At 48.3% G+C, this 13,914-nt stretch overlaps 1 protein-coding gene across 1 annotated transcript in view; it reads right to left on the reverse strand.

Moving 5' to 3' along the window:
• Nucleotides 1-13,189, reverse strand: part of Ccdc60 (coiled-coil domain containing 60) — a 160,540-nt gene extending 147,351 nt beyond the window's left edge. The window contains exon 1 of the mRNA XM_041649201.1: nucleotides 13,100-13,189. Coding sequence (XP_041505135.1) covers nucleotides 13,100-13,189 — 90 coding nt within the window. The remainder of the gene's footprint in view (nucleotides 1-13,099) is intronic.
• Between the last annotated feature and the right edge of the window lie 725 nt (nucleotides 13,190-13,914).

Below are 13,914 nucleotides of genomic sequence, written 5' to 3' on the forward strand. Positions count from 1 at the left end.
CTGCCTGAGGAAGAGTGTGCAGATGCGGAGCTCTCCCTGGTTCCCCCAAACAAGCTCTCGGGGTTCTGCCCCTGTGCACAGACACTTTCGGAACATTCTGATAAGTGCTCAGATATCAGGAAAACAAGAAAATTTACAATGCATGGTGTATTTTTTTTTTTTAAAGAAAACAAACAGAAATCCTACAGGTCAGAGCTTAGATTCAGAGGGAATCCATTTAACGGGATATACCTAAATTATTCAACCCAATTAAGCAGTTTGAATGATCAACATTTCTGCTCTCCCTCCCAACCCTGGTCTTCATTAACTGGAGCTATTGCCCCCACCCCTTAGCTAGCAGGCCTTGGCCGTGCATTGACCAGGAATCAAACCATGCCTTTCTTAGAAACAGCGTCTATGCCTTGCCTGGAAAGGGCTCTGTTTGGGAAGCTGTGGCTAAGCCATGCTTGTCCCTTCTTTTCTTGCTTCCTTCCCCATCTTTAGTTCTGCTCTGTGTCAGGAGCCTGACAGCATATTTTAGCGACATCTCCAGAGAATGCAAATGTCCTTGCCTGTGGTCACGGGCACAGTCAGATTCTCACGTGTGTCACCTAAAGCTAAAATTGGCATTCTCCCTTTCTCTGAATATCCTCCTTGAAAACTTGCTCCAACAGACATCTCTCTGAGAGAGGTGGTTGCCTCCTGCTCGGCACTACCACAGCCTGTAGGCTCCGCTTAGCAACACGGGCTCTCTGAAGTTATGTATTTTGGGATTAAAACCTCAACTTCATCAACCGCTTATCCGTGTGATGAATATTGTCAATGTGACAGAATGGAGGATCACCTAGGAGGCAAACCTCTGGGCACATCTGTGAGGGATTCTCTGGAGTGGATTGACAGAGGTGGGAAGACACACTACGAATGTGAGTGGCACCATCCCTGGCTGGGGTCCTGGGCTGACTAGGAAGGGAAAAGTGGAGTGAGCCCCAGAATGTATCACTCTCTGCTTTCTGATTGGAGATCCAGTGAGCCAATAACTTCTCCACACCTTGTAACTGTGAGTCGAGATAAACTCTTCCTTTCTTGAGCTTTTGTCTAGGTATTTATATCATGGCAACAGGAAAAGTAGCTAGTCCATCTGGTCTACCTGAGCAGGAACTCTCTAAGGTTCAGGCTTCTGTCTCTGTGAATAGCAGGTTATGACCTCATCTCCTCCACAGGAGTGAGGCGTTTGTGTCAGTCACACATGCAGACCAGCTGCTGAGTGATGGATAAATAGAAGTGAGTTGTTTCTCTCTCTGTGGTCATGTTACAACAACAGAGGCCAGGAAATTCCAATTAGATTCTTAGGTAATTCCAGGTTAGAAGCTTAATGAAGAAGAAGGAACTGGAGGGCCATATGGTTCCCCCAGAGCCATCCTGATGGGCAGCAAGAGAACTGGGAGCCAGGAGTCCCAGCTCTGGGGAAAGGGCTGTGGCTCTTCTGCCACCATTTGGATCCCTGGGAACATCCGTGGATATGGATGAACCATGGTGGGTTTGACTGTTTCTGGGGACGGTGTTGAAAGCTGTTCCCTTCCCGTGTTCCACCTAGAACTCTGGCTCCTCTTCCTATCTCAAGCAGAGTTGATTTGCCTTTGAAGCCAATGAGTGGCTGACTGTGAACCAAGCAGGTCCTGGACAGGTTGATCTGCTTCACCCAAAAGCTTACCTGCGTGTCTAGCATGCGGCAGGTCCTGCTGGATGCTGGAGCTATAGTGGCAGACAAAGCTGATCTTTGCTTTTGAGAATTTGTGAGTTTGCCAAGGGAGAGTGTGTTAAGTCAGAGAAACCAAACAGGAACCTGTGACCTGGTTTGGGAAGGGATGCTTAGGGAAGGCTTGTCTAAAAGGTGACCATCAAGCTAATACTGAAACCTATTCTGGAGGGCATAGCATATTACAAAGCCACAGATGAGGTAAACTTGGTGGGCTTGTATAGTACCTTCTAAACCCCATTAAAGATAAAACCCTCATCCTGGATTGTGTGTGTGTGTGTGTGTGTGTGTGTGTGTGAGAGAGAGAGAGAGAGAGAGAGAGAGAGAGAGAGAGAGGTGAGTGTCCCTCTGTATGTGCGTACATTTGTATTTGTGTGAGTCTGTGTGTGTGTGTGTGTGTGTGTGTGTGTGTATGTGTGTCAGAAGACAACTGCTCTGGGATTCCCCTCTGTATGCTGTGAATATGTTTTATTACCGTGGTTAATGAAAAAGCTGCTTTGGCCAATGGCAGGGCAGAATATAGCAAGACAGGAATTCCAAGTAGAGACAGAGGAGAAAAGAAGGCAGAGTCAGAGATGCCATGTAGCTGCCAAAGGAGAAAGACACGGGAACCTTACCAGTAGGCCACAGCCTCATGGCAATACACAGATTAATAGAAATTTGCGTGTGCAGGGTCTCTTTGTTTTTTCATCCCAGCTTCCAGGGATCTTTCCTACCTCTGCCTCCCATCTTGCTGCAGAGCAGTCAGGGTACAGATGTTTACTACATTCCCAGCTTCATGTGCATCCTGGGATTCGAACTCTGGTCTTCATGCTTACACAGAAAATGCTTTACCCACTGTGTCCTCTCCGCAGTCTACTCAAACTGTTTTCACCAGGGGAAGAACAGTATTGTGTATTCATGGAAATGAGTAAGCTGGAAGGGGGCCGCATGGAGGGTGAAGAGTGAAGGAAAGGCCTGACTTCTGTCAGGCAGGTGATGAGTCTGTGAGGCACTGACTAGATAGGAGGTGGTATCTACAGAACACATCCTTTGGGCCAGTGATTGGCATATAAAGTGGTGGACATGGAGAGTTGGTACACAATGGTGTCATTCATTCAGATAGGAGAAGATTCTTAAGGCTTTGGGGGCCTTCTTCTAGTATAGCTTACTCTGAGTGGCTCTGCCTCCTGATGACACTGGAAAGCACTTAGACCTTCGTGGTTGCTGTAACTGGAGGGTTCTTACTGGCATCTACTGAGTAGGGATGGAGCTGCTCAGCAGCCTACAGCATACAGGTTGGTCCAATTGATCCCAAGAGCCAATGGTGCTAAGTTTGAGAGACGGTCATGCTGAGATGCAGATGAAGTGGAACCTTAGACCACTGTAGCCACTGGAGGCCTTGCTGAGGATTTGTGGCGTAAAACCCCACCTAACTCGACAACCCTTTGGGACAGAACTTGTTGTTGGGGGATTTTGGAATGTGTGTATAATAACATGTTTTTATATGCACACACATTTATGGAAGAAGGAGGCCATCCTTCTGGAAGACCAGAAAACTCTTGGGAAGGGGAGGATTGACCCACGAGGCAGGGTGATATGAAGGAATTTGTTCCTTAGAACATAGCAGTAATTGATGTCCCTGCTCAACTCCTGTGTATGTGGAAATCAGTCTTGGCTTTGTCTGAGTGTCTCATGTCACCCAAGTCTGTATCTAGCCAACATTCACGATTCGGATCACTGAAAGACTCCTTTCTGAGAACTAACTTACGGTACCAGAAGGCATCATGCAAGCTTCCAAAAGAGGGAGGCAACCAATAGTCCTGCCAGAGATGATGCCTCTGAGCCACAGCAATGACCAGCGTGGTGTTATGGCAAGGGCACAGTGGTGGCACACATACCCTGGTGGTAACAATTAGACTTAAGACCCAGTCAGCAAGAGCAAGGCTGTGACTGGTTCTAGAAACCTAGCACTGTCCAGCACTAATGAAGTCACGGTTTTTAGAGGTGAGTCTACAGCCACTAATTCACTAAACCAGCACAATCCCTAACAACAGCCTGTGAACATCTATCCTTAGACCCACAAAAAAGTATGGCCTTCAGCCTGCAACAAACATGGAAACCATTACAGAAACCACAACCAATCAAAATGCAGAATTGTGGAGGCCAGTCACAGTGGAGACATCTACAAAACACTCCTGCAGAGAAGGCTCGGGGAACATTACAGAAGAGGGGCAGGAAGATTCTGAGAGGCAGAGGATCGGGGAGTTTGCTGTGAGATCAAGTCTCCTAGTAAGATTAGAAGATACACCTGCAAGTCCCATCAACGTGTTCAGCTCAAATGTGAGCACAACAAGGAGGACAGCAAGGAACAGGCCAAACTGGATGGAGAGAAGCCCACGAGGCCTTAACCGTAACAGAGAAGCACAGGCAACTGAGGGAGGCTGGGGATGGGGAGGACACACCAACTGGTAGTACACTTTCAAATGATCAGACCCGAAGACAAACACACAGGAAGTGTTACAGTAGCTGAAGAGGTTACAGTTAGGGATATATATATACATCTATGCATGAGCTAACAATTAGTTTAAAAAACAGAGGCCATGCATTTGAAGACGAGCATGGAGGGCCTACTATATGGGAGGGTTTAGAGGGAAAAAAGGGAACCGAAGGAAAAACGTTTGAGTAAATTATAATCTCAAAAATTAAAAAAAGGAAAAGAAACTACATGCTTCTCGATTTAGCCAGCCCTCAGTAGCCATGGCTTCCACTGCTGGGCATTCCACCAACCAGGGAGTATGGGAAACATTTCAAGCACTTCCACTACTACTGAGCATGCAACTGTCCCCTGAACAACACTGTACGGCGGTGACTCCCACAGAGTTTGCATTGTGTTGGGTGTTCATAAAGGTCCCGTGAAGATGAATTAGAGCACACAGCAGGGTGTATCCAGGTTCTGTGCAGACACCGTCCCAATCACTTATGTAAGGGATGTGGGTAGTTAGTTGCGGGTTTGCGTTGTGAAGAAGCTCTGGTAACATCCCTCACGGTTACTGGGGGACAAATTTGGTTTTTGCCTTTTGGGGTATTTGTTATTAGTCCCTTTGATTAATAGTCATTTGTGTTTCTCTCCAACAGAACTGTGGGATCCTTCCGCGAAGACCCTGAGTTTGGCTCATTTTAGTATCCTTCAAATATCTGTCACAGGGTAAGTAGGTGTCTGGTGTAACCTCAAAAGGTAGTGCTGACAATGCCCCAGACAACAGTGCGGGCAGCCTGCCTGGCCTTCCTGCACATAAACCCTTGCTAAGCTTGCACTTGCCCAGAGAAGCATCCCAGTTCCGCAGTCTTTGGAGAATGCTCAGGCCAGCTCCAGCCTGGCAGTGCGTGCCACAAGGCACAGTTGCCTTGTGAGTTATTACATAAGCCACCGACTGCATACATTCCAGTTTGGGCAGAAACTTTTGAGATCTGAATCAAGCCCCGAAAGATATCCTCAGCGGAGTTTGAAAACAGGAATTTAGAACGGGAAAATGCCACCGTCTCATGATAGATGCTGTTCCATTATCGGCGATTATGGTTTTGAATTTAGCTGTCAGGAAGATCTCTGAGGGGAAAAAATGTTGGTTTGTTCAGCCCGAGAAACATTTAATTGGCTTCTTCTAGATTTTATGTAAGTGCCCCTTACCGCTGAAGCCCATATGCATTTATGCAACACTCGGATTCAGCAGCAATGACTAGGTTTGGAGAATGTGCAGATGTAGGGAGGAGGTCCAGACAGGGTGCCCTACAGCTGTGTGGTGGGCCAGCTAAGCAGCCCCTGAATTTCCCACAGTTCTGGCTCTCCCCTTAAGCTGTGAGTGCACTCCTCAGCTCCCAGAATGACACCGCCATTGGCACCCAGCATTCACCACCACTGGGACACACTTGGGGTCCTGTATTAGCTGAGCAGTACCGGCTCCACCAGGGAGACTCTTTTCCTCCCCTATGCATTACTTTGCCTTTCTGTCACTGTGCCTGCAGTATCTGACGGAGATGACTTGGGAAGGACAGCTTTACCGTGGCTCACAGGTTCCAAGGGTTTGACTTGTCATGGTGGGGGAATGTCCTCAGATCTCATCATGGTGGCCAGGAAGCCGAGGGAAGCAGAAGTTCAGATTTAGGTGGCTTTCTCCCTTTTCTCTGTGTGTGCTATCTAGGCCCTTGGCCCCTGGGATGGTGCAAACCACACCCAGAGTGGCTCTTCCCGACTCAGTTCATCCCCTGGGAACGCGTTCACACTCACAGCAGTGTGCCTCAGTCTCCGTGGTGATCCTAAACCCAGGCAAGTCAACAACAAAGACTGAAGGTCACTGGGGCCTTCTGATGGGTTCCTAAGACACCCATCTGAGCGAGTACAGTTGTTGGGTAGGGCTAGGATAGGCCTCAACCTGTGAGTCGCCACCCCTTTGACAAACCTCTATCTCCAAAAATATTTACATTACAATTAATAACAGCAGCAAAATTACAGTTATGAAATAGCAACAAAAAATTTTATATTTGGAAGTCACCACAACATGAGAAATTATATTAAAGGGTCACAACGTTAAGAAAGTTGAGAACCATTGGGTTAAGACAAGAATGCCTTTCTTTTTAAGATCCACCTGTCAGTGCGTGCCTCGGGACTCCTGGTGTTGGAAGTTTTATGAGCTGTCAACCCAGCGCAATCACCATCCCCAACACCAACACAGACGCCATCCCCAGCACAACTCTCTGCCCCTTGCCCTGCTTTCTGTGTGAGTGTTAGCGAAGCCTCAGTCGCTCTTACCCTAGCAAAGAGTGGCAGCAACAACACTCCCCAGCAACTGAGACTCTGGTGGACAGAAGCAGGGGAGGGTCCTTTGGCGTGTTTCATCCAAGGGACACAGAGGGATCTTGGAGACCTGGAGTTGGGGTGGCCGTCTTGTAGCCGTGAGAAGAAGCTGTGGCATTCTAGAATGATCGAATCAATACAGCAACTGCCCACTCCAGACTTCTTACCACGAGAGAAACAAATTCATGTTTATGTCACTGGATTGTTGGTTTCCTTTTGTGTTTGCAGCCTGCAAGGGTCCTGATCGATACACAGTGTTTCCTTTTTCTTTTTCTCCACAACTTCTGGTCCTCCATGGGAGATCAGTGTGAGCGATGGGACCAGACTGAAAATTAACTCCAAGGGACCTGAACTACACTATGGGCACTCTTCTTTTTTAAATTAACTAATTAATTAAAATAATTATTTTGAGACAGAGTCTGGCTATATAGCCCAGGCTGGCCTCAAATTCATGATCTTTCTAGCCACAGCTTCCAAGAAGCTGGAAATACAGGCCTGGGTCACCTGCCATGGCTGCTCCCGCCTCTACAACCTTAGGGATTCAATTGGTCGGGAGTTTCTGCCACCAGGTGAACTCTTGAAAGGCATTTCCGCTTCCCTGTAAATCTATAACGGGCCCAGACCTGCTTTCTGTGTCTTTCCCTGAGCTGGGATCTGGCCTTGCTCATGATGGGGCCCCAGCCCGCCGGGAGCTCTCCTAGACTTTGCACTGATGAGTGTAGCCTTAGACTGCAGGTGACATTCATGGACAGTCAGAGGAGAGTGAGACCTGGAACTGTCTCAGCCCCTCCCAGGCACCACTTTATCTCACCCCTTAAGACATCCACCTCATGGACCTGGGGCCGTTCAGTTCCGTTCACAGATCTGCGCCTAGATAGGTTCAAAGGTGGAAGCTGAACTCGGATTTGTCTGGCTTCAAAGGCAGGGCTCCTCATGGCGTGGGGGGGGAGGGGCTCTATTTCTTATGTCATTGCAGGAAGGTTCCGCTCTGTCTCTCCCATCCTCCCACTGCTCCCTCCTCACAACGCACAGCTGCTTCCTTGCAGAGGGACAAAGAACTGCCTCGTTCTGTTCAGCTCAGAGCATGCCTATCACTCTTCCTGCGCCAGGAGGTAATGGAGCAGCGCTTTCCTGCCTGCTGATTGATCATGGAGCCCAGTCGCTGTCACGGGGTCCGCAATTAGACTCAGTGAAGGTTCACTCTGGCGAGTAGTACTGGCTCAGAGCATTAGGACATGAGGACAGAAAGAGAGGGAGGGAGGGAGGGAGGGAGGGAGGGAGGAAGGAAGGAAGGAAGGACATTTATAAAGCAAAACCAAGCCCGTGAATTGCAACTGTGCCGTGCAGTCACCACAGGGCCCCTTGGAGCGAGAAATGGCTTCCTGCTATTTTCTGGCCCAAATCATGCCTGGCACACAGGGCTCTGGCCGCCTACATTTTCCCCCAGCATTAAATCACAAGTGGGCATTAGATAATTTACTACTTTTTCAGTGTAATCAGTGATCCAGCGCAGGGGGTGTGGCATCCTTGATTAGCGGTCTGGAGAGCGCCTGGCTCCAGGTTTGCTTCCAACCAAACTGCAGTGACTCATCTGGCCTTTTCCTCTCCAGGCGGCAGCTCCTACTCCTGTCTGTCACAGTGAAGCAGGCTATCCTGCTAGGGGGCTTCCTCTGGCAGAAGAGTATCTTTCTAAGACATCCTGTTAGATTCCAGGCACCTGAATGCAGAGTGAGCCGAGGCTCTGCAGACTCCTGGCCATGAATGCTCAGGTGGGTTCAGTATCAGGCGTCCTACCTGGCTTCCCTTTTCCTTCCCTCATCACCTGCCTGCCCAGTTCTCAGCGGAGAACTGGACCTCGGGGCTCCACGGGCCCCAATGTACCCAACAATAAGACCTTAACCCTATGGTCATTACTGAGATTTAACACCACCATCATGGTAGCTGATGCTCAGTCGGCTTACAGTATGTCAAGCTCAGTTTAAATTTTACCCCCACACACCCATCTGTTTCTAGAAGCCGTATTATCAGGGTGGAGCCGTTCAGTCAAACTTCCTCTGCAGTAAGATGCAGCTGATGGTTCACATTTTAACCCCTTCCCAGCACCCCCTTAACTTGTACAGCTTACTGTTATAGTGATGCAAAATAAATAAATAAATCAAATCAAAAGCCATTATAAAACAGAAGCTGCACCATAAAAGAGAAGAGGTCCTGGTTTTCAAAACAAATGGGGATTGCGGAGGTGGCTCAGCAGGTAAAGGGGCTTGCTGCAAAAACCTGCTGATCTGAGTCCTGGTTCCAGAACCCATGTTAAAGATGGAAGGAGAGAATTTCCTTGGACCTCACTGTGAGTACTGAGGGACATGTGCCCTCCGACCTTGCCCCCCCCATAATAATAATAATAATAGATATAAACTTAAAAGTGATGTGCATATTTCACAGAATTGCAAAGCGGGGCATGGAGAGGAAGTGATCTGCCTAAGGTCACCGGACCTCCAGGGTGGAAACCTACTTGGCCTATTGGAGAATCTGCTCACTATTTGGGCCACTTGTTGAGTTAGAAGAGACACTTCTAGAATGTCATTCTAGCTGGGCGGTGGTGGCGCACGCCTTTAATCCCAGCACTTGGGAGGCAGAGGCAGGCGGATCTCTGGGAGTTCGAGGCCAGCCTGGTCTACAAGAGCTAGTTCCAGGACAGGAACCAAAAGCTACGGAGAAACCCTGTCTCAAAAAGTCAAAAAAAAAAAAAATGTCATTCTGAAAGTTTTAGGATCTGGCCAAGTTAAGGCCATTCTTTTCTATCTTGGGATTTAATGATGGCAAGGTAGGAAGTCCAGGCACCGAGAGCCAACGTCATCACTTTTCTAGAATATGGAGGGGATGTTTGTTTGATAAGGCCCCTAGCCTTTTCTGAGTCAGAAACTGTGGGTTCCCTGAAATCCTCCACAGGAACCCTCCTCTACTGTGATTGCTCTATTAGGTTCCCTCCAGCTTCTTGTGGGGGACAAAAGGAAACAGAACCACTAAACAGATTAGGGAGCAGGAAGGTTTTGTGGAATATTCCTTTACACTGTGTGAATAGATGTTGCTTGATTGGTTTAGTAAAGAAGCTGGTCAATAACTGGACAGGATAAGGTTAGGCGGGAGAGCCAAACTAAGGACACTGGGAAGACAAGGGGCAGAGTTGAGAGGGTCATCAGCCAGAGGAAGAGGAGGTGAGCATGCCATGCTAATACCACCACGTGTCAGAGGGTAGGTAAGAGATATGGGTTAACTTCAAATGTAATAAGCCTGAGCTATTGGCCAAATGTTTAGAATTAACAAAACTCTGGTTATTTGAGAGTGATCTGGCAGGAAAAGAAAACCCCATCTACAAGGTTGCTTCAACAAAAGATTTCAACCAGGGGATTTACATGCTTATATTCCTTCTGTTGGGAGAAAGAAAACTAAACAAAAAACGCACACAAAAACCCAGCAGAACATAGTCACATGATGAGGCTGCACACGAAAGCCATCTATGTAACACTAATTCTGACCTCACAGCCTTTCTCTCTGTGAGAAGGAGAAATGGCAAGCCTCAGAGACTTTGGAGTCATCTGTGGCTGCGCCAGCAGCTGGCAATTATGGCAAGGATGGCCCCACCTTCCTTCTGGGGATGCCTAATCACTCATGGGAGCTATCCCTCCTACACTCCTCCTCCAGTACTGCATTTTGAAATTCTCTTTTTATACATCTTTCCCTTCCCTCTCCAAAACAGGCCTAGAAAACCATCTGACTGGTTTTGTGCCCCTTACATGCTGGGCACCAAGCAGGACAACCTCTGAGTCAGCATAGGGATACAGAGAGGGACTGAACTCTGGATTGAGCGGGATTCCAGTTCGAATCCCAGTGCTGCCCCTTGCCTAGGTCCTGTCCTCTCTGAGCCTTGGTACTTCTTGCATCTACAGGTCTTGACAGACTGTAGAAGGCTATGGGGATTTCACACCTGCCGACGCTTTGGCTCTGAATGTTACATCCGGCAGATGCTCAGTACAGGCTAGGCATCACCATGGTGGTGGCAACTGACATTATTATTAGTTTTATCGGCCCCAGGATTTGTCTTTGAGCCACATATTTCCCTATAGTTTGTCATAGCCAAGGTAGGGTTAATCAGTGCATTCCAGTGGCTCTAAAATGTTGATGTTCAGAAGGTATGATCTTCTGAATGATGGTCAGCGATACCCTGAGCCCATCATATGTCTTAGGAAGAGGAACAGCAGTGAAGAGATGTCTTTAAAAATTACAATAAATTTATTTATTTATTTTATGTGTGTGCCATGGTGTGTATGAGGAGGTCATATGAGAAATGCAAACAAAATGTATTGTCTTTCCTAGCAAAGTTAAATAAGACAAACTCCATCAAAAAAAAAAACTGTAAAGCATCCACTTAATAGAAACTCAAATTCCTCCAGGGCCAGCACTTGTTAGGATCAAAAATATGTGCACAGCTCTCCTTTCTTCCTAGAAACGGATGCTCTGAATTAGCCAATGGCATGGGAATTTGATGCGGAGCTCACATCACTCAAGAGTGAGACACAGGGCTGGAGAGATGGCTCATCAGTTAAGAGCCCTTGCTGTTCTTTCAGAGGACCCAGGTTCAGTTCCCAACACCCACATAGCAGCTCACAACTGTCTGTAACTCCAGTTCCAGGGGATCTGGCACACCAATGCACATAAAATAAAATTTAATAATAATAATAATAAAAGGAGTGAGACACAGGACTGATGTGGGAGTGTCAGATATCATTCTGTTGAGTTCATTGATTAAGCAATAAAGAAACTGCTTTGGCCTTGATAGGTTTAAACATAGGTGGGAGGAGTAAACAGAACAGAAGGCTGGGAGAAAGAAGCTGAGTCAAGGAGTCGCCATGATTCTCCCACTCCAGGCAGACGCAGGTTAAGATCATTCCTGGTAAGCCAGCTAGTGGGCTACACAGATATTTAGAAATGGGCTAGTCCAGGTGCGAGAGTTAGCCGAGAAAAGGCTAGATATAATGGGCCAAGCGGTGTTTAAAAGAATACAGTTTCCGTGTAATTATTTCGGGGCATAAGCTAGAGCTAGCCATGTGGGCGGCCGGGTGCCGGGCACACAGCCCCGCCGCTCTTACTACTACACAGGACCCCTCTGCATTAGGAAAAAAACTCAAATGGACTCCCACTGGGTATGTTTGCTTGTTTGTCTGCTTGCTTGCTAGGCATCCTCTGGGAAAAGTGTGGCTGTTTATCTTTCCAAAATTCTTCGGACTATGTGATCATCTTCTTGAGACCCACTTCCTATAGTCAGAGAACACCTTATGGGAGTCAGGCAGCCATGTGGGCGGTCCCTTGAACCCGCTCCTGTGACAAGCATCTCACACGCAGTCCCCCTTCCTTCCCTTCCTGCTCTACCTTGAAGTTTGATTCTGGGGAGGAAGCTCTGGGTCAAACGTCCTCAGTGAAGCCGTTAGAGATGACAGGAGAAACACACACACACAGCTGGGCCTCATCCCCAGTGGGCAGAGCAAGGCGGGGTGAGTAAAGATGCTTCACCGTTTCAAAAGTAGCAGCCTTGGGGCTGGAGAGACGGCTCAGAGGGTAATAGCACTCGCTGTTCTTGCAGGGGACCAGGGTTTGAGTCCTTGCACATACACAGCAACTTGGTCATCTTTAGCTCCAGTTCTGGGGTATCAGGTACACAGTAGCAAAACACTCATAAGCATAATACAAAAATAATAAAATCTTGAAAAAACAGAAGAAGCTGCCTTGGAACTTTCCTAGAGAGTTTAAAGATTCCTTTACCACAGGTCATCCTTCCTGGGGCATGACTCTGAGACCTCCTGAATCCCTGTGGGTGGACCAGAGTGGGCTGGCAACCACTCTCCCTACCGCCCTCCATTAGCTAACCGTGGCGGAGTGAGACGTTTGAGACATCAAAGTTAAACTGCTTCAAACATCATCTACCCAGCTCTGACCTTTGCACCAAAGACAGGATAGCCTGTCCCAGACCCACCGCACACACACATGGAGATAGACCAGCTACCGTCTTGGTCCTGATGTAGGCCTAGTTGACATGCCCACCTCAGCAGGCAGGAGGAGAGGAAGGCTCTGAGATGTGGAGAAACTCACCTGATGACCACAGCAGGCGCTGCAACCAGCCCAACCTTCGACCCCAAGAGTGATACCCCACAGCCAGTCTCTCCACAAAGTAAGAGGGAGGGCTTATCTCTTGCCCGGCAGATCTCTGGAGCTAAGTTCTGTGATCCCAGCCTACAATTCATTTTCATTTCCCCCTGATGCTCTACAGTCCCTGTCGATTTAGCCATCGTTTTGGAATTACTGGCTAATGGGATGGGCCCAGCTCACAGTTCGGATCCGTGTTTTCATTCTCTGTGAGAAACCAACCGTCCAGAACGACGGGATGTCTGGACAATTTAATTATATCTAGGCCCTCATCCCTTCCCCCCTCCCAGGCAGGCGAACCTGATCCATTTCTCTGGTTCAGCAGAGAGGAGACTCACCTGTGGTTGTTGATCTGAGGCATGAGAAGGCCAAAGGGCTTTCTTGTTGGGGACACTCTGTAACTTTTTGGTGGCTGGCACTTTGGTCATCTTTAAAATACTTCGGGCTTAACCCGTGCCTCCACGAGAACGGTTCGATTGCCCTTTCCAGAATCTTTGACTTCAGCACTCACTGGTGTGAAAATATCCAGAAGAGTCTCCCAGCCCTTCAAGTCCAAGTCCGGGGACAGTAAGGAGGCCTCTCCAGGGACTAGTTAGAAAGCTGACCATCTGGTGTCTCAGGCAGGGGGAGTCTGGTAAGGTCCACCAGGCAAGCCGGGACGGTTCATGTGCACAAACTCACTTTGTAAGTCTCCTCTGTTTCTAAGGCGTGAATAACTTTCTTTATAAGCAAAATAAAACGTGAGCTGAAAATATAAAACTCTACAGACAAAAGTCCCACCCTCGCTGCCCGGCCAGCGAGCCAAGGGAGCAAGGCAGCCCCACCTCCGAGCTCAGCCTTGAGGCCTAACTGCCTGGTGGGGCTAGCTTGGTTACCTGGCAACGGGACGACGCCCCGAGAGCTTCCTCCTTGGCTGGGATTGGTGGAGGTGAGGGCAGAACTGCTTCCTGGTTGCTGGAAGTGGGCTGTGGAGCAGGTGGCTGGCCAGGAGCCACGACGTCCAAAACTCATTTTGGGGGGTAGGGATGGAGGAGGTGTTTGTTTGTTTGTTTGTTTCTAGTCAGGCCCGAGGATTCCAGCCTTCTCTCTACTCACCTATGAGATTTCTTCCTTTCAAAGTCAGTTTCCTCCTGTTTCTCATCTAAGAGTATTT

This window comes from Microtus oregoni, unplaced genomic scaffold, assembly GCF_018167655.1.
Source record: "Microtus oregoni isolate MIOR12 unplaced genomic scaffold, Mior012 000003F_ref0000135, whole genome shotgun sequence".
Classification (NCBI taxonomy): Eukaryota; Metazoa; Chordata; class Mammalia; order Rodentia; family Cricetidae; genus Microtus; species Microtus oregoni.